The sequence below is a fragment of the Prionailurus viverrinus genome, chromosome A1, assembly GCF_022837055.1.
Source record: "Prionailurus viverrinus isolate Anna chromosome A1, UM_Priviv_1.0, whole genome shotgun sequence".
NCBI lineage: Eukaryota > Metazoa > Chordata > Mammalia > Carnivora > Felidae > Prionailurus > Prionailurus viverrinus.
Window position 1 is genome coordinate 157,515,118 of NC_062561.1, and position 23,108 is coordinate 157,538,225.

General features: G+C 38.1%; 1 protein-coding gene across 7 annotated transcripts in view; it reads right to left on the minus strand.

Moving 5' to 3' along the window:
* Positions 1–23,108, minus strand: part of MCTP1 (multiple C2 and transmembrane domain containing 1) — a 531,315-nt gene that overhangs the window by 70,422 nt on the left and 437,785 nt on the right. For all 7 annotated transcript variants that reach the window (XM_047859238.1, XM_047859221.1, XM_047859213.1 and 4 more), the window contains one exon: positions 2,831–2,884. In XM_047859238.1, coding sequence (XP_047715194.1) covers positions 2,831–2,884 — 54 coding nt within the window. The remainder of the gene's footprint in view (positions 1–2,830; positions 2,885–23,108) is intronic.

Here is a 23,108-nt window from a genome sequence, read left to right on the forward strand (position 1 = left end):
TTTCATAATCGCCCAACAATCTGCTAAGTGAAAACATATGGATAGGCTTAGGCAAAGCCTGCCAGGGGTCTTTGCTGAATGGAAAACAGGTGCTCTCATTCTGTGCCACGTAATACCCCATTTACCCCCAAGTCCAAAGGTTATAGGACTAATAGCTGCCTTGTGGTAATCAGGGAAAGCCCAGAAACCAGCCTTGGTGTAACATCTGGGACATATTTTACATACTTGCAACATATGCTTCAGGTTCAATTAAAGTGAGGCTTTGGCACATTTATTAATCTTTTTTACTTTTATCCTATAAGAGGACTCACTGACCTGACCCCACTATTATGCCATATGAGAAAACAGAGAAATAATGAGAGCTAGAGGTCAGTGCCTGCTCATATGGCAAAAAACACATTTGTTTTCTCCTGAAATTCCATTACGCACAACTCTATACACAAACTTTAAACAGAGGAACCAATGAATTTTTTAAAGTAGGAAATTACCCTTCTCTCACTCAGACACACTGATAGCCAAGACTTACAACCTTTGCCACTATGACAGCCACTCAAGAGACGGAAGCTGGTAAATGGAAACTTGAAGGATCTTTTCATATTTTCATTTCTTATGGTAAAAACTTTCTATTTTAACACGTCCACTCTAGGATTCTTCCATTATGCAAGCCCCTAAAAGTCTTTTGTAAATTATTATACTTGAGATTTTCTTTTTGTTCAGGTATGATTTTTATGCTATCAATTGCATTGTGACTGGAAAAGAAAAGCCTCCTTATATATCCCTCGAATAAAGGGTTGGATTTATGAAAATCAGCTCACAACCCTTTCATATGGAAAACACACTGTTTGTCAGCGTCCTGCACGCAAGAATACAGTAGAATTCACACAGTAATTTAAGCACTCACTTTCAATCAACTCTGGTAACCAGATCTGCAAATGTGTTAGAACCAGGGTGTCATTTCCAGACCCCTAAACACTAGACGACAATAGATGCCACTCCAGAGACCTGGTGCTGTTTCCACCTGGCATGCTCCACTCAACATCTAGGTTTTAGGGAGGTGGTTAACCAAGTGTTATTTGCTTCCCACTCCTAACATCCTCTCTGTTTAAAAAAATGACCATAAAGGGGAGATTAGTGGTTTGGAGTAGCAACAAACTGGCTAAAAAAAAAATACAGGTTGACTTCAAGCAGGGACATTGAAGTACTAGACTTCACTAAGGGTTTCCATTTATTAACATTTCTGGAGAAACGCCCGCTGCTGGAATGAATCTTTATGGTGGCTTTAATAATAAAGCAGCAACAAGCAAGGGAAAATAGCCATAAATGGATGGCAGCTCAGTGTTTATCAGCAGAGAAATGATGATTCAGGGCTGGCATGTTGAGTTAAAATACAAGCTCTCTACCGCTCTAACACTGACCTTAACAATAAATCATATCATTTATTGCCAGAAGTGTATGTTCATGTTATTTAACATTAAAAACAAGCACATACATGTTTTTGTAGGAAGGAGATTTTGTTAGTTTATGTTTGATGATGTCACTAATGAGTAAATGATATACAGAAGAAAAATTTCACATAAAATCTCTATCAATTTAAAAATATTTGGAACAACATTAGATGGGAGAAAGTGTGTGTGTGTGTGTGTGTGTGTGTGTGTGTGTGTGTCTATGTTTTCATTCTCCTTCTAGCATCGAATATTAGTCAAGAAAAAATCATGTGGGAGTTTGACTAATCGCTGTGAATTTTTTTTAACATTTCTAATGCTTGCTTCCAGCCTGTGAATTCTTATACAAGGATATAACTGTACATCTCTACTAGAATCAAAGGTCAAGGGCATAAATTAAGATATATTGTTGTTCTCCTTTATTCCAAAAATTCACTGCTTTATTATAATAGAAATCAGATTCCAGTGAAGGTCAAAATCTGGTTTTGTATGCCAAACAATTTGGAAATAATGAATGATATTCTCTCTTCCCTCCCAATCTCACTCTAGCACCTTTTAGATTTTCGATCTAGAAATGCCCAAGGATTTTGCTAAATCAGCATCACTATCCTCCTTGCCATAAAAAGACTTTCTTCTGACCCAAGACACCACCACCACAGTGGTTCAAGGTCATCCTAATTCATCCCTCCAGTTATCCCCTCTCCACACAGGACACAGCCAATCCAAGCGATTCCAGAAACTAGCTGGTTTTTTTTTTTTTTTTTTTTTTTTTTTTTTTTTTTTTTTTACCGTGGTCATCATTCCCATGCCAACCAGCAATCACAAAATAACCTGTCAATGGGCTTTCCTGACCAAGGAGCCACAGGGCTACCCCAAGTCAAGTCTAGGCAAGGACCATGAGCACTGGGATTATGTAAATGCCCTCTGAAGCCCTCCACACACACGTGTGTTCTTTTGCTGAGCAATTCTTTGAAAATTACAGATGACAACATCCATGTTGAACTTAAGCAGGCTGCTATTTTTTCACTTCTCTCTTCCTCCGAAGTGTAGCCCGATTTGTAATACTCAAGATAGGACAAATTTTTGCCCTTCAAAAACAGTTGTCACTGCTGTTATCTTCACGAGAGCTATCAAGTTTCAGACAAGCTGAATTATTTTTTTTTGTTCCTGGCAGAAAAATATTTGACCCAGCTCTGGACAAAAGCGAAGAGGATTTATAGCCCTCTCTCCTTCTTTGCAACATGCAGTGGCATTGTTAGGATGATAAACAGCGCTGTCCAATTTTCTGGACTCAAACACTTCAACTCCTTTTTTAACTGTCTGTGAAAACAGTGTCATGTCTACATTTCCCCATCCCCTGGTACCCAAGTGCTGGGAAAGATAATTACCTTGTCATCTTTGTCATCTTCTTCTTCCTCGTCCTCCAGCATGTCCTCCACTACCTGCAGACAGAAACAGAAGTCATTTTCGTGCTCTTAAGAAGAGAGAATTTTGTTCTGTCATTTTGAACCTTTTGGAAATGAAAACTTTATTAACATTTGAAACAGATTCATGGAGAGGGACTATTTGATCTAGAGATAGGGATTAGGGAAATGCTCTGCCTTTAATTGATTGAAACCAGGGAAGTGGATACCACTCAGGGAAACCCTATTTGTGTGAAATGTTCCGTGACAACTTAAAGAATTTGAACTATGCATAAGGTAAACTAACATTAATTTGAGAGATGCTTTAAATCAGGAACTTTCCTTTTTTACCTACTCCACTGTCTGTATTAATGAGGCACTTTAAGTTTGGAGCTAGATAACTAAGCAGAATCCAACTCCGCTATTTCGAATTCACTTTTCACCAAGCTTTAAGTATACTGTCTGTTTGTCGATTTATGCTGGTGGTCTATGGCATAAAGCTAGTATCTTCCATGGCTCAAATTTTACTTAAAAAAATTTTTTTTATTGAATACATTTGATGTGTAACATTGCATAAGTTTAAAGTATGCTGTGTGTTACTTGGACACATTTATATGTTGTAATATGTTTGCTAATGTAGCAGTATTTATATTACATAATTATAGTATACTATTAGTGCCTATGTTCATTATACTGTGCATCAGATCTTGATGGCCTACTTAATACCTGTCATAAGCTTGTACCCTTAAACACCATCACTGCTATCCCTGCCATCCATTCCCTGGTAACCACCATTTTACTATCTTTTTGTATACGTTTGAATTTTTTAGATCCCATGTATAAATGCTATCATATAGTACCACTCTTCCTCTGACTTATCTTGGTTATAATGTGCTCAAGGTCCAGCCATGTTCTCACAAAAGGGAGGCTATCTTCTTGTCTTGTAACTGAATAGCATTCCTCTGCATATACATGCCACATCTTTTTCACCCATTCACCTGTTGATGGGCATTTGGGTTGTTTCCATATATTGGCAACATATAGGGAATCACGCTGCAGTAAACATGTTAGCACAGATAATTTTTCGATATCCTGTGTTCATTTCCTTTGGGTATATATTTAGAAGCATAATTGTTGGACCATATGGCAGATCTATTTTTATTTTTTTGAGGAAACTCCACATTGTTTTCCATAGTGTTGTAACCAATTTATATTCCTACCAATAGTGTATAAAGTTCTATATTCACCACATCCTCAAGAGGACCTATCGTCTCTTCCTGATGACAGCCATTCTAAGAGACGTTCATTAACTCATTGAGACTTTGATATAGCGATGGTATTGCATTGTGGTTTATGTTTGCATTTCCTTGATAGTAGTGATGTTAAGCATCTTTTCATCTGTCTGTTGGTCATTTTGATGTTCTCTTTGGAAAGTTGTCTATTTAGTTCTTCTGCCTATTTTTATTTATTTATTCATTCATTCCTTCATTCATTCATTTATAAATATTTATTTAGTATTGAGAGAGAGAGAGAAAGTGAGAGAAAGCACAAGCAGGGGAGGGGCAGAGAGAGAGAGGGAGACACAGGATCAGCATCTGAAGCAGGCCATAGGCTCTGAGCTGTCAGCACAGAGCCAGTAGAGGGGCTCGAACTCACCAACTATGAGATCATGACCTGAGTTGAATTTGGATGCTTAACCAACTGAGCCACCCTGGGTGTCCCTCTTCTGCCTAGTTTTAAATTGGATTGTTTGTTTGTTGTTGTTGTTGTTTGTTGTTGTTGTTAGGGAGTTGAGTTCTTCAGATATTTTGGATATTAATCCCTTATCTGATATATTGTTTGCAAAAGTTTTCTCCCATTCTGTAGGTGGTCTTTTTATTGTGTTAAATCATTTGTTCCACTGTGCAGAGCTTTTGAGTTTGAGGTAGTCTCATTTGTTTATTTTTTCTTCTGTTGTTTGTGGTTTTGGGGTCATCAAGGCTCAAATTTTAATTCTTATGTATAAATGTCAACTTTTGACTATCTCTCTGTATTTTTGATTTTGTGGGTTACCAGAAACTCTAATTTTAATTCTTGATTTTACACAAGGATTACACTATGAGAATGGACAATAAAAGAAAATTAGAAATGTATTCAATCATCAAACGTAGAGGATATGTATAGGATATGTATAAATAACCCCTATAGGTAGATATTTTAATGAATGTATTTTTTATGACTCCTAGTTTCCTTACTTCAACTTAATGCAATCTTCATTTTGGATTTGTCAAATAATTTGCCCTTTCCTTGATTAATATGTAACTGTGGTATTACAAATGGGATTTCACTCTGTCAGGTGTTTTATTATGGTTTTATGTACCTACACACACTACACTCACTCTCTCTCTCTCTCTCTCTCCATGGAAACCAAAAATTTTAAAAAACTTTGGGGAGTGTTGGTATTCAGGTAAGTGCTAACTTCTGATTGCATTTATGCCATTTCATATAATTTCTAATTCTTGTGGTGCTTTGCTTTTTTATCCAGTCTGTATCTCGATTTCTGAATAAACTTGATAGAATCATGGTTATTAAATATTTTTAAATCTTTCTCCCAGAGCTCACAACTTTAAAAGATAGAGGAGACAGCTAGTGCTTCTTTCATGTGGCTTATGATACAGACAGGAATATGTTATGAGTGAAAACTTCAATAGCTAAGACTGTATTATGCAAAGAGCTACACAAACTGAGATAACATGTCAGGACTTTCAGTGATCTAATAATTGTTCTCAAATATTCTAAAAGCATTAACTTATTTAAAATAATAGCCCAAACACAAACTTCCATTTCTCATAAACCAATAGAGAACCTAAAGCATCTGACAGCTTGTGAGCTTGTTCCTAATTTTTTTTTTTAATTTTAGAGAGAGAGAAAGAGAGTGAGAGAGCCCAAGCAGGTGAGAGGGGCAGAAGGGGATAGAGAATGTGTCCCATGCAGGCTCTACACTCAGCGTAGAGCATGATGCAGGGCTTGATCTCACGACCTTAGGATCATGACCTGAGCTGAAGTCAAGAGTTAGACACTCAACCAACTGAGCCACCCAGGTGTTCTGAGATTGTTCCTAATTTAATGGCCTGCTTTAAATCTTCTATTATATGGTAGAATTTTGTGGTCTTTCATTTGGACATTCAGCATTTCAAAAGAACCATAATAGTACAAAGTACTGTTTCCAATATCTGGTGAGAGTTTACACTTATTTTGAAGACATATAAAGCAATTAAACCTCACCAAGAAAGGACTCTTAACATTACTTCTAACTATACTCAGCAACTCCATGAGCATTTTTATAAAGCTCCTTGTCCAAGAAACACAGTGCTAGGTAATGCAGGAATATAAAGATGAAAAACACAGAAATTTCATCTATACTCATGTCAGCCTTCAAGAGGTTTATAATCCAATAGAATTTAAATGGAGCCTATAAGCTAATCTTTCATGTTGGCTTTTAATTTCCTGCAATTTTGAAGTATTCAGAAGTATATAGACAGTAATAGTAACAATGTATAATCAAGGTGCTATAAGCTAGGCAATTCCAAATTGGGCTAGTTTTGATGGAGGTTTAAATAGGAGAAACAGCGACAGTATTTCAGTACATTGCATTCTTCCAAAGAATTCACCTAACACAGCAAGTAGCTGAAATAGAACTCAAATCCAGACAGTGGGATAGCACAGAGGCAGTTCTCACCCCTTGCTCAATTATTGGGGCAGGGGATGAAGTCACCTAACTCTCGTAAGTTTTATTAAAATGATTACAATTTTGTATCTCTAATAAAACGAGTTTAAAAGTTTTGATTTAGATTAAGTAATTTTTTAGGCTGGTCATTATTATCCATTTTTATTTTTCAGTAAAAGTTGTATACATTTGAAGTATAAAACAGAATGATGTGGTGTGGTTAAGTCATGTTTTCCTTAAATTACCCACACAAAGTCATTTATCAAAAGAAACGAATAGTACAGTATACTTTTATTCCTGTGCATAAACTCAGTGTTTTCACTAGTTATTATTAAAAATGTATTATATGCCTCTCTTTAGTATGTATGATCAGACTGCAGGTGCTAGGAAAGAAAAATGGTGTCAGATTGTGCCTAACAGATTGCAAGGGGCATACTAATGTTCAAGAAATATTTGTTGATAGAATGAATAAATGATTGCATCAACAATTCTTAGTATCTCTTTTTTTTTGTTTTCTTTTATACTTTTTATTGATTTATTTATTTTAAGAGAGGGAGAGAGAGACAGAGAGACAGAGAGAGGTGGAGAGGGACAGAGAAGGAGAGAGAGAGAGTCCCAAACAGGCTCTGTGTTGTCAGTGCAAAGCCTGATGTGGGGCTTGATCTCAGGAACCTTGAGATCATGATCTGAGCTGAAATCAAGAGTTGGCTGCTTAATCTACTAAGCTACCCAGGTGCCCATATTCTTTATGTCTTTCAATAGGCTTTTATGTAAAAGAACTGAACTAGCTCACAGAAGTGAACTAACTTGTCTGGAAAGACCTACACCTAATCAGTGATACAGATTAATAAAAGCAAATATTCAAAACGCCTTCAAATATTTGCCTGGACACAGAAACCATAAGTATTTAACCTTTAATATTTGGAGATTTGTACTACCTTCAAGTTAATTTTCAAAATTCCCAAGTATTATTGAAACAAAACAAGCCAATAGCTTAATTTACACAATTTCCAAATCAGCTGTGGATCTTATGTTCAAGAACAACTCAAAGAGGTCTTCAGAATCAGGCTCTTCATTTGCAAAACCCAAACTGTTCTTACCCTGCACAAGTGGGTAATTGGCTACGCACAATTGCTCTACAAATGTGCAGCCAGAACCACCCAATACAACCATTTGCTTTTACATTTGGCAGAAAAGTGTTGTGTTAGCGAGAGGCCTTTGTGTTGTGTTTTAGCGCTCTAGTGAGGGCTTTTCCCCTTCTCCAGTGCCTTTTTAATGTTACATCATAAACATCTACAAACGAGGATTTATAATACTGATGCTTTCCTATGGATGCCTTTAAGCTGCTTCAGAATTATCCCACTATTACATTTTGCTCAGGTGAAGTTAAGGTGGCTTCGAAAATGGAGATAATAGCACCTATCCCACAGTGTTGATTAAGGATCCAATGAAATCATGTGTTTAAAGTCCTTAGCACAGTTTCCGTATTGAAGTAAGTGTTCAGAAATGTTAGCTATTAGTGAAAAGAAAAATAGCATCAAGAATATTTTAAACAGTAATTTTTAAAAATTATGTATTTTTTTCCTGGGCAAAATATTCAGTCTTCTTAATGACATACAAAATTTCGATTCATGTTTCACAGACACTAAGAAACACACAATGGGACACAGGTAGAGGCTTGCATAAGTATTCCCAATTAAAATGATAATGCTTTTGCTAATTTTCAGGTGTTAACGGTCCAATAAAATGGAAGGCTATGAAGGCAAAAGTGTCTCAGAAGTGGGGCTGTGCTTGGAGACGTGAGCCCTGGCCAAATGCAATGAATACTGAAACTGCAGACCGAGCTTTTCAAAACAAACTGTATGTATTACTGAAGTGCATTTAATGACTGCACAAAACCTCAACCTTTCCCAGAGAACTCAAACAACACCTACCATTTTGAAAGAGTGTGCTGGAGTTGAACACTTAAAAAAGGAAAACAAAATAAAGGAGGCTTCGTCTCAAACTCCAGCTCCTTCCTCTTCAAATCAAACCCCATAAGGACTACATAGTTTTGTTTGCAAGTATATTAAGTTCAGTTGCCTAAACATTTGTCAACAATAATTTAATAACAACACATATGCAGGATTTCCTTGAGAAAAAAAAATACATGTGTTAAAAAAAGATACATTTTTACCTAGTTTTTTTTTCTCCCCCCTTTCCCTTTTCTTCAAGGGGGATAGCTCAGACCAGCTCTAGAATTCTCTTTCCAAATTATGCTTTCTGATACCTTGCTTGAAAGCAAGTAGTATTAATCAAACAAAGGAAGGGCACTAGGGAAATCAGAAAGATGTAATGCAAGCAGTTAAAAGTGACATGACCTTCTGTAATGTCGCTCGTCACAGACTTATATGCCACACGCTGGAGGAAGGTCTTGAAAGAAACTGATTCCCTGGTACTATTCCTTGAACGTAATACTAATAAAGATGACATTTTTAAAAACACACGTAGACAGCCCCAAATGCAGCATGCCAGCTACACTACAGCCAAAGAATAAGCAGATAATGTTGTTTTTAAAAGCCTAATATTTCTTCCTTCATATTCCATATTTGCTGAACACTTGTCATTAACATATAAAACATAATATGTGGCTGCACTTTTTAAAAATCCATTTTCAAATGGAGCAAGATTGCATCTGTAGAATCTATATGTTATAGAGTTGCATAGGAGCTCTTTTCAGATTATGACTTTTAATTATAATTCAACACAACTTAAATGCTTTATGATTTGCAAGGAAATAAAAATTTTATTTGGCTGAAAATGTTAATAATAGTGCTGGTAATCTGAATAAAAACATGACATGTTTAATGTTACTGCACCAGACAATGATATATAAGGGAAGGGAACAAGGGATGTGGAAAAGGATGACTGAGGTGGCGAAGGGATGAGAAAAAGTGGACTCGGGTAAACTTCATTGTTAAAGTCATCATGGAGCACTGAATCCCAATTACTGCTTTTTAATGCCAGTTTAGGGTGCATGTTTTAAGACAAAACTGACCAAAGGGGATTAAAACGCCCATCAATAATTCTAGAAACACTCTGTATGATGATTTTCCCAGGAATGAAGTCTTCCACTTATTTATAACTCTTTAAAGAAAAAGGAACCAAAAGGATCCTGGCTATGTCACTCTTGTGAGATGAGGATTGAGTACCACAAGGCCAGAAACTCTCAAAAGCCAAAGCTGACACAAACCGGGTTCTTTCATCTGTTTACTTTTTTCCTGGGGAATAATCTTTGAATTAAATAGATGTTTTGCTATGTTCAGAATGAATAGTTGCACAATTCAAATTGCTTTACTCAAACACGGTCTATAAAAAAGCAACACATTTAAATTAAAGAAGAAATCACTGCTGTCCAGATGTGCAACTGCATGTTAAAAAATTAAAGAAAGAAAATTGTCACAAAAGAAAGAAGTTTCATATTTAATTTCATATTCATAGAACATCCAAATGTGTACAGATGCTTATATTTGGACACATTACAAACTAAATGCCTATTTCCACCCTAGAGATATAGAGGAATTTGGAGAGAACGGTATTCTTCAACATGGTCTGGAGTTCATTTATACCATTTTGTGTGTGCATAAACCAAGCAGAGCATGCATTTGTGTGCCAATGAATTTATTACATGTGTAAATATGTGAAATTACTGAAAGTCTATGGATTGAGAAGATGCCTATAACCAGTCAGATTATTTCAGATCACTGAAAAGTACCAGGGGTCAAGCTAAAGACTTCTGTGGTCAATGAGATCATTATAGGTGTGCTTGGGCTGTCATTTTCACAACAGCACATCTGCTCCTCACGAAATTTTTGAGAAGGAACTTTTGCAAAATGAATGGCGCAATTAAGCTGCACATGTAATTTACTCCACGTTTGCAAGAATAAGAAGAGTCGTAAACAGGTCTGGGATACACTGTTTCATCTAGTATATCTCAAAAGCAACTGGATGTATGAAGGCTGCTTAGTTTGATTCACGCTATTAAAGATTTGACCTTGGAGAATTTCAGCCACAGTAGTCATCAAGATAACTGAACCACTAGATGTAATAATAATTAGTGTGATAGGCTTGCCAGTGAGGTTGAATATATTGCAATACAAAAGAAGGCAGACTAAAAAGAAAAGCACTATTACTTACTGCTAAAAGACTTCCTGATTTTCACAGAGACACTCAAATACAATTATTTCTTCTTGCAGAATGCATTTCCTTGGCTCATTCTGGGAAGTGCCATGTTGTAATTTAGTCTGATTCTTAATAGGAAATGTGGCTTTAATGTGGCTATCAGATGACTTTTGATGCATGCCACTGATTACATATAGCCTGTACTCTGCATCATCAACAACAACATTCTTATTTGCAGTATAATACGCTTTGCTGTAAGGTGCAAGGGCAGTAAATTTACTTTACTGGTCAAGAATATGTAACCTTTTATTTTATTAAGTGTCAGCTTAATATGCAGGAACCCTCTTCCATTATGAAAGACTAAATATAATATAAATTCTATAATCAGTATAAGCATCTTAAATGAATTTCTTTTCATATTTCCTTCTGAGTATTCTTAAATGTTCATTCTTAGACTTACACAAAGCACTGTGAAAGGAATTCTAGTGTTTATTTGAACTATGTCTCCATCTAAAGGCTTCACAATGTATTGTGTTTTTGCTGGCAGGAAAAATTCTAAGCTTGGTGTCTTTAGGATGGTGCATATTAATTTGACTGAGCAGGGAAAAATAGGTCAACTCTTAACCAACAGTGCGCTTTTTAAATAACAATGCTTTTTTGAAACTATTTTTTTTGGTCAGGTTAGAAAAGAAGTATATAAAAAGCCCCCCAAATTGAATTGTTTAATATGCTTTGCGAAGTGAAATTAAAAGATCACTAGATGTAGCGCTAATCTATTTTATAAAATTTAGTATTTTCAAAGGCAAATTTCTCTGTGAACTCAAAGTAAACAGATCTCAAATAAAAAAGAAAATTATGCACTCGAGCCTCTCTCTATAAAACCAGATTTCCATTCCAGAAGCACAAATTTGTTTTAAAAAAAAAGGAAGGGAGGGGGTACAATTTTAAATGTTTCAAACTCTAAAGCCACCGTAGGAATCTTTATTTTAAGTATCTCATCAAGAGTCCACATTATCCATTTAAAACATTTTCTGCCAAGCAAGAGGAGGGAGCCGTGTGACCTCTGTTAGACTTACCACATCTACATTCTTCTCAGAAACGTGCATTGTTCTAACCCCTGCAGACATGTTGGGGAGCATTAAAGCTACAATAGTCAAGAAGTCCCTCTTCAGGTAAATGTAAGGTTTAGCACATGGAAAAGAGGAAAATGCTACACTTTGCGAACAACAGAATTTGAAAACAACGGCAACAATCATTTACCTTGGAGATTAATGTTCGCAAACTTTTGGACCATACTGCTCTATTAGGTTTGACTCACTTTTTACAGAAATTCACCGCTACTATTTTAAGCAGTCTGTTGGGGGTAATGGAGGGGTGAGGGGAATAGGTGGACATGTGTGGAGAAAAATATTCCGACACTAATTTGATTTTCTTTTTCTTTTGTTCTTCTTGTGCCTAGAATATTTTGAAGCCTGAGAACATTATGTGAGAAGAATCTAACTTTGAAAAGAGACTGCGTTTTGAATGTCAAAAAATCATAGTCAGAAAACTTTAGTTTTTTTTCTTTATATCCTTTTTCTATAAATAATAATGATAAAAATATTTTTTATCTCTTTTTGTAAAGAATAATCACCTCACAAAAGAAAGCCCATGTGGGTTTAGACCTACATTTGAACTGGAAAGAATGTCTGTGGTGAATGGCGAATTGTAGCATAAAAGCCTGAATGAAAAGAATGTTCACGAAACCTCACATAAAACCTCCGTAACCGTTTTATCATGAGCTTCCCACAATATAACACAAGAGCTCTATATTCTAGGAAAAGCTTGCCTGGTCCACTTATCATGTCTGCTTTATGTAGTGTACTGTATGATTGCTAAATTAGTGCATAATGCATTTATAATATTTATAGTACCAACATTTAGTTAAATAACCTTTATGTAAGATTTATGTTGATTTTTTTTATTTCTCATTTAATGGCAAATTATGAAGAGCATGTTTCATAAAGATAATTCTCCATTTAAATTCATCAGTCCATTAAATATTAAAATTATGTTTCTGATGCAATCGAGAACAAATTTGTCCAGCTTCAGTGATTATTTGCACTCATAAAAATTAGGCTTGATTAATAAAATTTAAATGCTTGATTAAGTTGACATTTTCATGTTCTATTCTGATTTATTAAAATTAGTCCCTGTGCCCAGGCCTGGTACGCTAGTGTGGGTTTACCTTCCTCCTTCTCTTAGTCGACATCCAGAGAGAGGCTGTTAGGAAGGTGTATTGTGCTTTTGGACTCAAAGTTGGTTTCAGAAAAATGCCCTGTTCCTTGCTCACAGTGCTGCTGGCCCTGGTCTTTATGCATTGTGCATGGTGGAGGTTTGTATTACAATAAACAAGAAAAATGTTTCTTTCAAATATCTATTGATATGATCTGGAAAACGGCATTTATTTATGGTATTTCTGTAAAACCAGTTATGAAGAAGCTTTCATCTGTAGAGGATGGGTCAAATTTCTTCATCTGCTTTTTTTTTTCTGATACAAAGTACAGTTTTTATATTTGTGGGACTTCCATACACATAGCAGGGGGGTTATAGCACAGGAAGTCTTTCTGTGACAGTGCTGTCTTTGTCTATAAGCCTAAAACCAAGACTGATGGTCATAGAAAACCATCCTCTTCAAGAGCATTTACAAGGGAACTCTTCAAGAGAAGAAGTGACATACAATGTTTAAACCCTCATTATAGCCACCCTGGTTTGTCCTGTTTTCCACATGGTCAGGTGCCTAGTTGTCATTTATTGTGTCCTCAGTATAAGACAGTAAGTTGTCTCTTCAATCCTCACAAGACCTCAACAAGATGGGTATTATCCCTCTTGTTGATGAGGAAACTGCAGCTCATGGGAATGAGTAAATTTGTACAGCCAACAAGGGGGAAGGTCTTGAGCTAAATCCAGGTCTTCCTAATTTCAAAATTTGGTCTTTTAACCTCAACCACCTGGAAATGAGTAGTGGCGACACTCATTTTTAAGATGTTTTTGATGCTGCCTGTGGGAGTGTCGCTCAGTTGGAAATTCGTTTAGATAAACTGACTTTCTTCCATTTAAGCATGCTACCAAAATATTTGGCTATTTAAAAAAACAAATGGCAAGGTACGATAGTTATTTTTTCTCACATGATGAAATGAATTCAGTAACAGATGACGGAAAATGCCCTTGAAGGGATATTTTAGTTTGGTTACCTACATGTACCATTACAGTTCTATGTACAAGATGGTGGAAAGGCTTTAAGTCTGCACGCCCTTGATAAATGTGTATCATATAACACTAAAAAAATTATGAATATAAAATGCTCAGAATTATTGGACCCCTATAATAGTTTTGAGTTACAAACATTTTCCACAAGCAGATAAAGACATACCATTTGGTTTCTACTTTTAGTTTGTTAATTGAAGTCTTGCACTTTCTTGTCACCTTTCCAAACCAGGACAATAAATCTCCACAAATATCACAGGAAACCCTGTGCCAACACCACCACTACGAAGGGTATAATGATCAGGACTAGCAATGCAAACTAGTCAAGGGATCATGAGTCAGCTACACTACAAAGTGCTTCTGTTGACTGTATATCCTACCTCCCTCACCATAATGTTCCAAGGAGTTTTGGCTAGGTACAAGGAGATGGCAAAATCATTCACAAAGAACAAACAGGCTACCACTAAAAAGAGGGACAGGGAGAATAACATATCCACCCTAGGAACTGAGACCCAAATTGTGAGTATCCTTTTTTCTTCTTTCCTTCAGCTCCCTCTTCAATTAGAGAAATGACAAAACTGTGGGGGAAGACCTTTTGGAAGAACAAAGGTAATAAAAACATTTGGTTGACATACAGGTAAACGCCTGGGTTGGACACTTTGGAGAACCACCTAGGTAATGAGTTCTTTGGATCTACGGGAGGCTTTGAAGGGAGTTTAGAAAGTTGGATTTTCAAGGAGTTTCTGAGACACCAGGGGTGATTTGGGGCCCAAGTAAGAGAAAATCCATTATTTATGGGGGCAAGATACTCAGGTTTATTTCAAGGTTGTCAAGACAATTCATTTGGTGGAAAAGGAGCTAGCTTTCAGGGAAGAATCCTCTAGAAGAATGAAGCTCCCCTCTTTATCTCTCACATGCGTCTTTGGAGAATCTGAACAAGGTGGGAAGGATTCAGGCAAGATACGAGAGTAACTACAAGCATCCTCTATGGCAGCTACTGCTAACTTTAATTCTACCTTTCTTCTGAGTCTTAACAGATCCAAACCAACAAGTATGCCTTCCAGTGAGGGGAATCTTTAGTAAATTGACTTTTAAAAATAGAAATGTTTTCCTTTACATCTTTCTCTGTATGAACTGAGATGTCACGTACAGGTAACACTCATCTTCTACCGTTCTATAATTTTATCTTTCCAATTTGAAGTTTTGCTACAGTCTGAGAATAGAGTAGAAAGACAGCCAATATACTGAAGAAGTATTAAAGGCAAACATGGAGTTAGTGAAAGGGACAGACTGAAGGGTGGAATAAGAACTGTGGTCACAGATGAACAGACCCCTTTTCTTTACATATGCAGCACATGCGCATACATCTGGTGTGATCTAAACCCCTTTTGGTTGCACACCCTGCAAATCATATACACACCCCTATTATTGCCATCTATTATATTCATGTACTTGACTTAGTTGTTTGTTTCTCTCATTAGACCACAAACTGTCCTGGGAAGGGACCCTCTCTTAATCATCTTTGAACAACAGCTAGTGACACGCCTGTAGATGTTTAATAAACTTTTGTTGAATGGAAATAGTCCTGAATAAAAATTAGACAATTTTTGGGGTGCCTAGGTGGCTCAGTCAGTTGAGCGTCTGACTTCGGCTGAGGTCATCATCTCGCGGTTTGTGGGTTTGAGCCTGGCATTGGGCTCTGTGTTGACAGCTCAGAGTCTGGAGCCTGTTTCAGATTCTGTGTCTCCCTCTCTCTCTGTCCCTCTCCTGCTTGTATTCTGTCTGTCTGTCTCTCTCTCAACAATTAATAAACATTAAAAGGGGTGCTTTGATGGCTCAGTTGGTTAAGCGTCCAACTTCGACTCAGGTCATTATCTCACAGTTCATGGGTTTGAGCCCGGCATTAGGTTCTGTGCTGACAGCCTGGAGCTACTTCAGATTCTGTGTCTCCCTCTCTCTCTGCTCGTCCCCCATTCATGCTCTTTCTCTGTTTCTCAAAAATATATAAATGCTAAAAATTTTTTAAGTGAATAAACATTAAATAATTTTTTAAATCAAAAATATTAGACAATTTTTGACCCAGAAAGAAAAGAGTAAAATATTTATACATTCATCAAATATTTTTTGAGCAACTGCTACACTTCTGTGTCTGAGACATCTTGCTCTGTTCTGGGAGTAAATACAAAAACGTAAGATACAATGAGAACAATTGTGACCTGGTGATAAAGACCCACAGTGAGGTGACTATTGCAATATAGTGAGACAGGTATGGGATCTCAGAGGGGTCAGTTCACTTATCTTCTTGGTATGACTTGGTAGGGGCACACTGGTGGTAGGGGGAGAGAGTGAGAAAGTCAGGGATGATTTAGTAGAGAAAATGATAAATATGTGAGGTGGTTACCCAGGAACATATACATGAAATATTAAAATCTTACTGGGTGGCAAAATAGTATTAACTGCCAAAATACTTAAAATGTACACAGACTTTGACCCAGAAATTCTCCTATGACAATAGTCCTAAAGGGCATTACCAGAGACCTGACCAAAGATTTGGTTAGAATTTTATTTACAGCATTAATTGAGATGGAAGAAATATCTGAAATACTTCTAAAAGGAGTGTTTAAGAAAAAATTATTCATATGGTGAAAATTATGTAGCTAATAATAATCATGGGGTTTTCCACTGATTTAAAGGATCCTCTGGATATGCTGCTGATATAAAAAGTAGATGTACTGGGGCACCTGGGTGGTTCAGTCCATTAAGCGTCCAACTTGATTTTGGCTGGGGTCATGATCTTGGGTCATGGTCTCATGGCTTCATGGGTTCGAGCCCTTCTTTGGGCTCTGTGTTGAAAACGCCAAGTCTGCTTAGGATTCTCTTCCTCCTCTCTGTCTGCCCCTCCCTTGTTTGTATGCACTCACTCTCTCTTTCTCTCTCCCTCTCTCTCAAAATAAATATTTAAAAAGTAAATGTAAAAGTAGGTGTACTAACTGTGCATGTAAGGTGATCCAATTTTTGTAAATGACATGCCAATGCCATGAATATATTATTTTTAAGGAAAGAGTAGAACGCATAGAGAGAATGTATCACTATTTGGGAAACCACAAATACACTCTGCTCCAGACATCACTGCTTCCAATGCAGCTGCTATCCTGGCCATGCTCAGTCCTAGTCTTCTGCATCCACCACCCCTCAAAGCTTCCTTTTTCCCCAAGGTGGGAAGCAGCAACAGGAGCAGTATGCTGCTACTCCTTCTCCTCCTCCTCCCCGCCCCCCTTCCTCTCCTCCCCTGCCTTCTCCACCTACCCCCTCCCTGTCCCCTGGTGAGCGCACAAGGCCTCGACCAGCTGCTGCCTGCTGGTCAACTCCAAGAAGGTCCCTCCAAGTTCCTGGTGCAGCTCGAGGAGGAGCCTCTGAGGCAGACCCAGAATAAGGTGCTGGGGAGACCCGGCTTCAGTGGCTGCAGCGCCACCATGTAGCACACTTGGACCTCAAGCCCTTCACATGTGGCTCCTTTGGCAAGCACTTCAAGAGCTCCAGCCACCTGTCACGTAATCACACCACAAACTGTGCCAGGGGTGGCTGGCTACACGTACGCCCCCCAGAAGCATGTGTGGCTTCCAGGACAACTTGAGCCTGGCGCAGCACATGTGCTTCCACAAAGTTCGAGATCTGGCCTGCTCTGCTCCTCCCTGGGCCACCATGTTTGTCTCACACAAATTTACCGGCTTTGCAGAGGTTACCTGCTTCCCCTGGGTAACCCAGGTACCCATCTACATGATGAGAAAGGCATCATTCCTTCCTTCCCCCTGCTTCTTACTATGCTACACGGACAAAGTTGCTGCCCTCTGGGGGCCTGCTGAATGGGCGCCCGTGGAATGCAAGTAGAGAACAACAGAATCCTGGCCTGGGAGCCAGTTAGAACCGTGTTCTGGTCCAGCCTCAACGTGGGAGCCTTTGCAAGCAGCAAAACCTTGGTTTCCTGCACTCCCAAGTGGTGAAACATTGTTTTGTGGGTAAAAGAAATGACAAAAGAGCAGGGGCACTGCCTGGTTCATGTTTGTAACTCCCTCTTCCACCCAGTACCCTCACCCTTTGTTCAATAAACATTCTGCATTTGGAAACAAACAAACAAAAAAAAACAAACAAACAATCCTGCTGGAATTCGGGGGAGACAGAACTGAAGGTATGGTTGAATGGGGCCTGCCTGTGAGGGGATCTACCACAACATGCTTGAAGATGTTGGAGAAAGACCAAAGCGGCCCGAAAATCAGAAGTTTGTCTCAGAAGGGCTCATCTTCCTAAAGGTCTTGAGGTAAGAATTCAAGGTTTAGTTGGGATAAAGCTGCCAGATAAACACAGAACGTCTAGTTACATCGGAATTTCAGATAAATAATGAATACTATTTTAGGATAAATATCTCTGTTTATCTCAAATTTCAATTTAACTGGGCATCTGTGTATCTACTGGCTAACTCTGGCAACCTTAAATTGGGGGTGAATTCAGAGAGCTTTAGGGGCTAGAGTTTGAGAGAAATCTGCGGGGTACAGGCCTTGGCATCTACTGAGACTGAGGGGATAAGAGCATGGTGGTGAGGTGGGGGTCATTTGAGCAGTGTGGAAAAATTGTAGGAATCTATTGGTCAGTGTCCAGAGCCTGATGAGGTGACGATCATTGATGATCACTGGTGTCTGGGGACACCAATCTGTCCGGCGACTGATTATCTGGCACAGCTAAGCAGTTGATGAACAGCTTTGAGGGCAGTCATAGGGGATAAACTTTTCTACTGACATCTGATTGGCTGTTTGGTTTCTACTTTTTTTTTTTTTTTAATGTTAGTGACTGTGTTGGGAAACTAAAGGTCTGGTTCTTTTCATGGTCCTTCTCAGATTTTTGCAAGCTGGTGACCTTCTGAAAAAATTGAGAAAATTGCTGTTGAAATAAGCAGGAAGAAGAAAAAACTGATCATCCATTTTTAGATGTGTTTACAGGCTGTATGACTCAGTGCTGCTTCTGTTAAGAGCAAGTATGTGGTCTTTTTTGGTACTGAGATGCAAACAGAGGAGGCTTGTGGTCTATGCTACTTTCCGTGAATGATAAAGTACTGAAGCAGAGAAGGTCTAACTGTACATTCAAAGTGCTTTGCTTATGGAGTCCTCTCTTCTCAGCCCGCTTTGGCCAGCCTCTTTAGATTCTGTTAGGAATATCTCACTTGTTCAATACTCTACTTATTCAAATATTACACCATGGACTTCTTTGCAGCTGGCTGAGAAAAGGACAAATGTATTTGGTTTACAGGAATTCAGGTCAAATAAGCAAATGTTTCTTTGCTGGCTTGTATTTGGTGGACCATCCCAAGTTGTCCAACCACCGGCATTTCTAGCAACAAAGACAATTCTCTCTCCATAAGCTTTATTTCTATAAATAAGTGCTCTGGGTTTAATGGGAACAGATCCAACAAGAAATAATAGTATGATTCTAAAGGGGAAAAGCAGAATTGAGGGCTTTGCCATTTAAGGAAGCTAACAAAACATTTCAGCATTTACTAAAGTATTTTAGCAAGGCAGAATTTGGCTCAATTTGTGTCACAGTCACATCATGAATCAGAGAATGATTTCATTGATTTACCCTACTCTTTAGTCTTTTAATGCCTCCATTGATTAGGCAACTGAGATTGCTACGTGGGAGGAGTATCATGACAGTACAAATGAATGTTCTTTTAAAGTGTAATTAAAAAACACCTCTTGAAGAATTTTTGTATATCAAGAACATTAAAAGTCTTTTAATCACTAATTCTCATCTCTGGTTTACTCTTCCCATCCATGTTCATCTGGGTGGATTGAAGGTGGTCCTACAGGTCATGAACAATTTTGAAATCAGTGGGGTCACCTGGGATCAAACAGGGACCAACACCAATTTTTGAGAGGTCATGGGGAACCTCATAAGAAGGATTCGGGGGGATACTTGATTCCATATAAGGCTCTGGACACTTAGAAAGTAAGCCCTTGGGAAGAGCATGCCCAAGAATATACCATGGAAATAGCCTGGGACTTTAGAACAGGGTACACTCTAGGTTCCTATCTCACTTACTCTATGGAGTTCATTATTTATCTTCTTAGATTTTGAATTAACTTATTTGTAAAATGATGATAAAACCATTTAGAGTAATTTACTTGATAAAGTTATTATAAAGAATTAAAAGAGATAGTGTGTATAAAAAGGCTTAGCAGGATACCTGATACATAGAAGTTGCTTAATAAATAACTGTTCCATTTCCCTGAAGAGAAGGAGGATATGGAGGCGAAGTGGGGAAAATGAAGGTTTTCCATCAATCTGCATGCTTGAAGGTGGAATTCATACTGCTGGCTTTTCTACTGTTTTTTAATGTGTATTAATTTGAGAGAGAGAGAGAGAAAGAGAGAGAGAGAGAGAGACAGACCATGAGCAAGGGGGAGGCAAAGAGAGAAGAAAAGAGAGAGAATCCCAAGCAGGCTCTGTGCTGTCAGCACAGAGTCCAATGCAGGGCTCGAACTCATGAATTGTGAGATCATGACCTGAGCAGAAATCAAGAGTTGGATGCTCAATCAACTGAGCCACTCAGGTGCCCTGCTACTGGCTTTTTTAAAGCTCAAGGGAGAAACTTGCTCTAAAGGTATCCAGGGAGACATGAGATGTATCAAAATACAGTCTCAAGAGTAATGCACTTGACTGGTGACTAGAGGTAAAAACTTCAGACAGATTGACAGACTCTAATACCCATTCTGCTACTTTCCAACTGTATGCCTGTTCTGTGTCCCTTTGGGTAAGCTGGCTGGTTTCTCTGTATGTAAAGTACTAATAATGAAACCTATGCCTCACAAGGTGCAAGAGACCGCTGATTTGCTTGACCAACCCAGGTCTTTCCTTCTCTGAGACTTGATTCCCTTCTCTCAAGGAAGGGCTCTTATGGCCATGCTTATTCTACATGAGAATGTTCCCTTGCTTACCACAGAGGAAGAGACCACCAGTTGGCACTTAGGATGACCCAACCCACTGGCTAGGCAGATATAATCAGCTTTTCTCTCCTGGGGGTGAGATGAAGGACATGAGGAAAGAATGTGCCTAACATGGTGCCCAGGGCGTAATGAGCATGCAGTAGTGTTTAAGCCCCAAGTAAAGGCAACTTCCTGGCATCTACTCTTTAATTTAGAAATTTCGGTCTACAGTAACTATAATGTGGGTAGTTGGGACAAGCCTAATGGGCGCTGCAGGAGGGACTTTTCCTCAGGGTTTGGAGTGACAGCTCAAACCAAGACAAGTATGACATTCCTGTCTTTATATCCCCTTCATTGCTGAGACATATCTGAATGAAGCATGTATTTATTCAACAGGTTTTTTTTTTTTTCTGGAAAAGCCTAACAATTCTCATGCCAGAAATTTTAATGTCATGGTCTGAGTGTAGGTAGACTCAGATGTAGGACTGCTTATTTTTAACAAGTCCAATTGGGAACCAGCAGAGGTGAAATACCACTTCTAACCACGCCTCTTTCTCATATGCACCTCTGAGCCTACAGCATTAGCCTCAGGAACGGCTGTTTCCTTACCCTGTTCTCAAAGGGTTCAGCTCATTAAATGCAGCAAAACTTACTCGGCAAGGATTACATCTCATTTTTCTCATTAAACTAGAACAGGCACCACGGTAGAGAAAAGATAGGGGGTTTTAGCTCCTACAATTTTAAGCATCCAAGAAAGGAAATGGTCTCCTTAATAAACAATAAACACACAAAGAAATCCTTTCCTATTTTGGTATTAATCTCAACTATCAACCCATATGGTGAGGACAGAATTTTTACCCATTGATGCACTTTTCATCTCTCACAGTATTTATTTTCTTTTTTTTTCAACTTCTTATATCATGGAAATGATACTTCGGTTTTTCTCTTGCATACAAAGCTCAAGGTCAGTTTGATTTGTTTTCCTTTTATAATTTTCATCCTGATTGAATTTTCTCAGCTGAATGTACAAATGATGTTTTTTTTTTAATGACAGAAAATTTGCCAGCCCACCCACCCTCCTTCTTCCTCCTCTCTCTCTGTCTCCGTCTCTGTCTGTCTCTCTCTCAAAACAGAAAGGTTTCTAGAATCACACAGTGGTGTGGTTAATAAGGACTCAGGGCAAAATACCTTCCTCCAGTGCTATGCACTATGCAGTAGAGTCAGTTAGGCAGAGCACGGCAGCCCCTACAGACACTTTCCCTTGATTTACATATATGTGTATGTATGTGTGTATGAACGTATATGTAAATGTACAGAAGTGTGTGTGTGTGTGTGTGTGTGTGTGTGTGTGTGTGTATGTGTGCATACGTGCATAAACCGTAAGCAGCAAGGTGTAATCCAGGTTTGTTTTCAAAAGGAGCAACCGGTACAAATGCATGGTTAGGTATGACAGAAGATACATAATTAGATTGGATTTAAAAATTACATAAAGTCTCAACGGAGCCACTGAGTAAAAAACTGAATGAAATGTTGTGATTGCTGCTCTGGCATCTAGGAAGACAAGAATATGTGGATAGTGTGTTTGGGCAAATAAAAAGCAGTTACTGAGAGTTATGGAGTGTAGCTGGCATTTCATGAAACTTGAAGGAATAAAATGTTTGTGGCTAAAGGGGAACTCCCTTAGAGATATGTCTAAAACAAAAGATTTGGTAAATACAATATTGGAATTATATTTTGGGGGGAAAAGGGCAGTAGAGAAATTTACATAGTACTAACTTTTCAGTAGTCATAAAAATTCCTAGAGAATTGTAAACCCAAGAGGATACATGATAGACTACTATTTCCCCTGTAAAAGTGGACCTTTCCAGACAAGGCAGGTGTATTCTGGAGAAGATAACAAGCAAACTCTACACTTACAGAATTTTTCACTAAGAATACTCAAACCAATGACTAAATATTGAAGATAAGCCCCCTCATAGGATTAAGAAGCTGGAACTAAATTACCACTTTTTCCTATTTGCAAATAATCTTATTTGCAAATTTGTCTCAAGGCAACTGAATGAAAAATAGATATTCTTCTCTCTCGACAATCTCCCTGAAATAAACACAACAAAAAAGCAATTGTCTGAGTGAGTCTCATTTCTTAAAGAAAACATCCTGGATTAATTGATAAAAG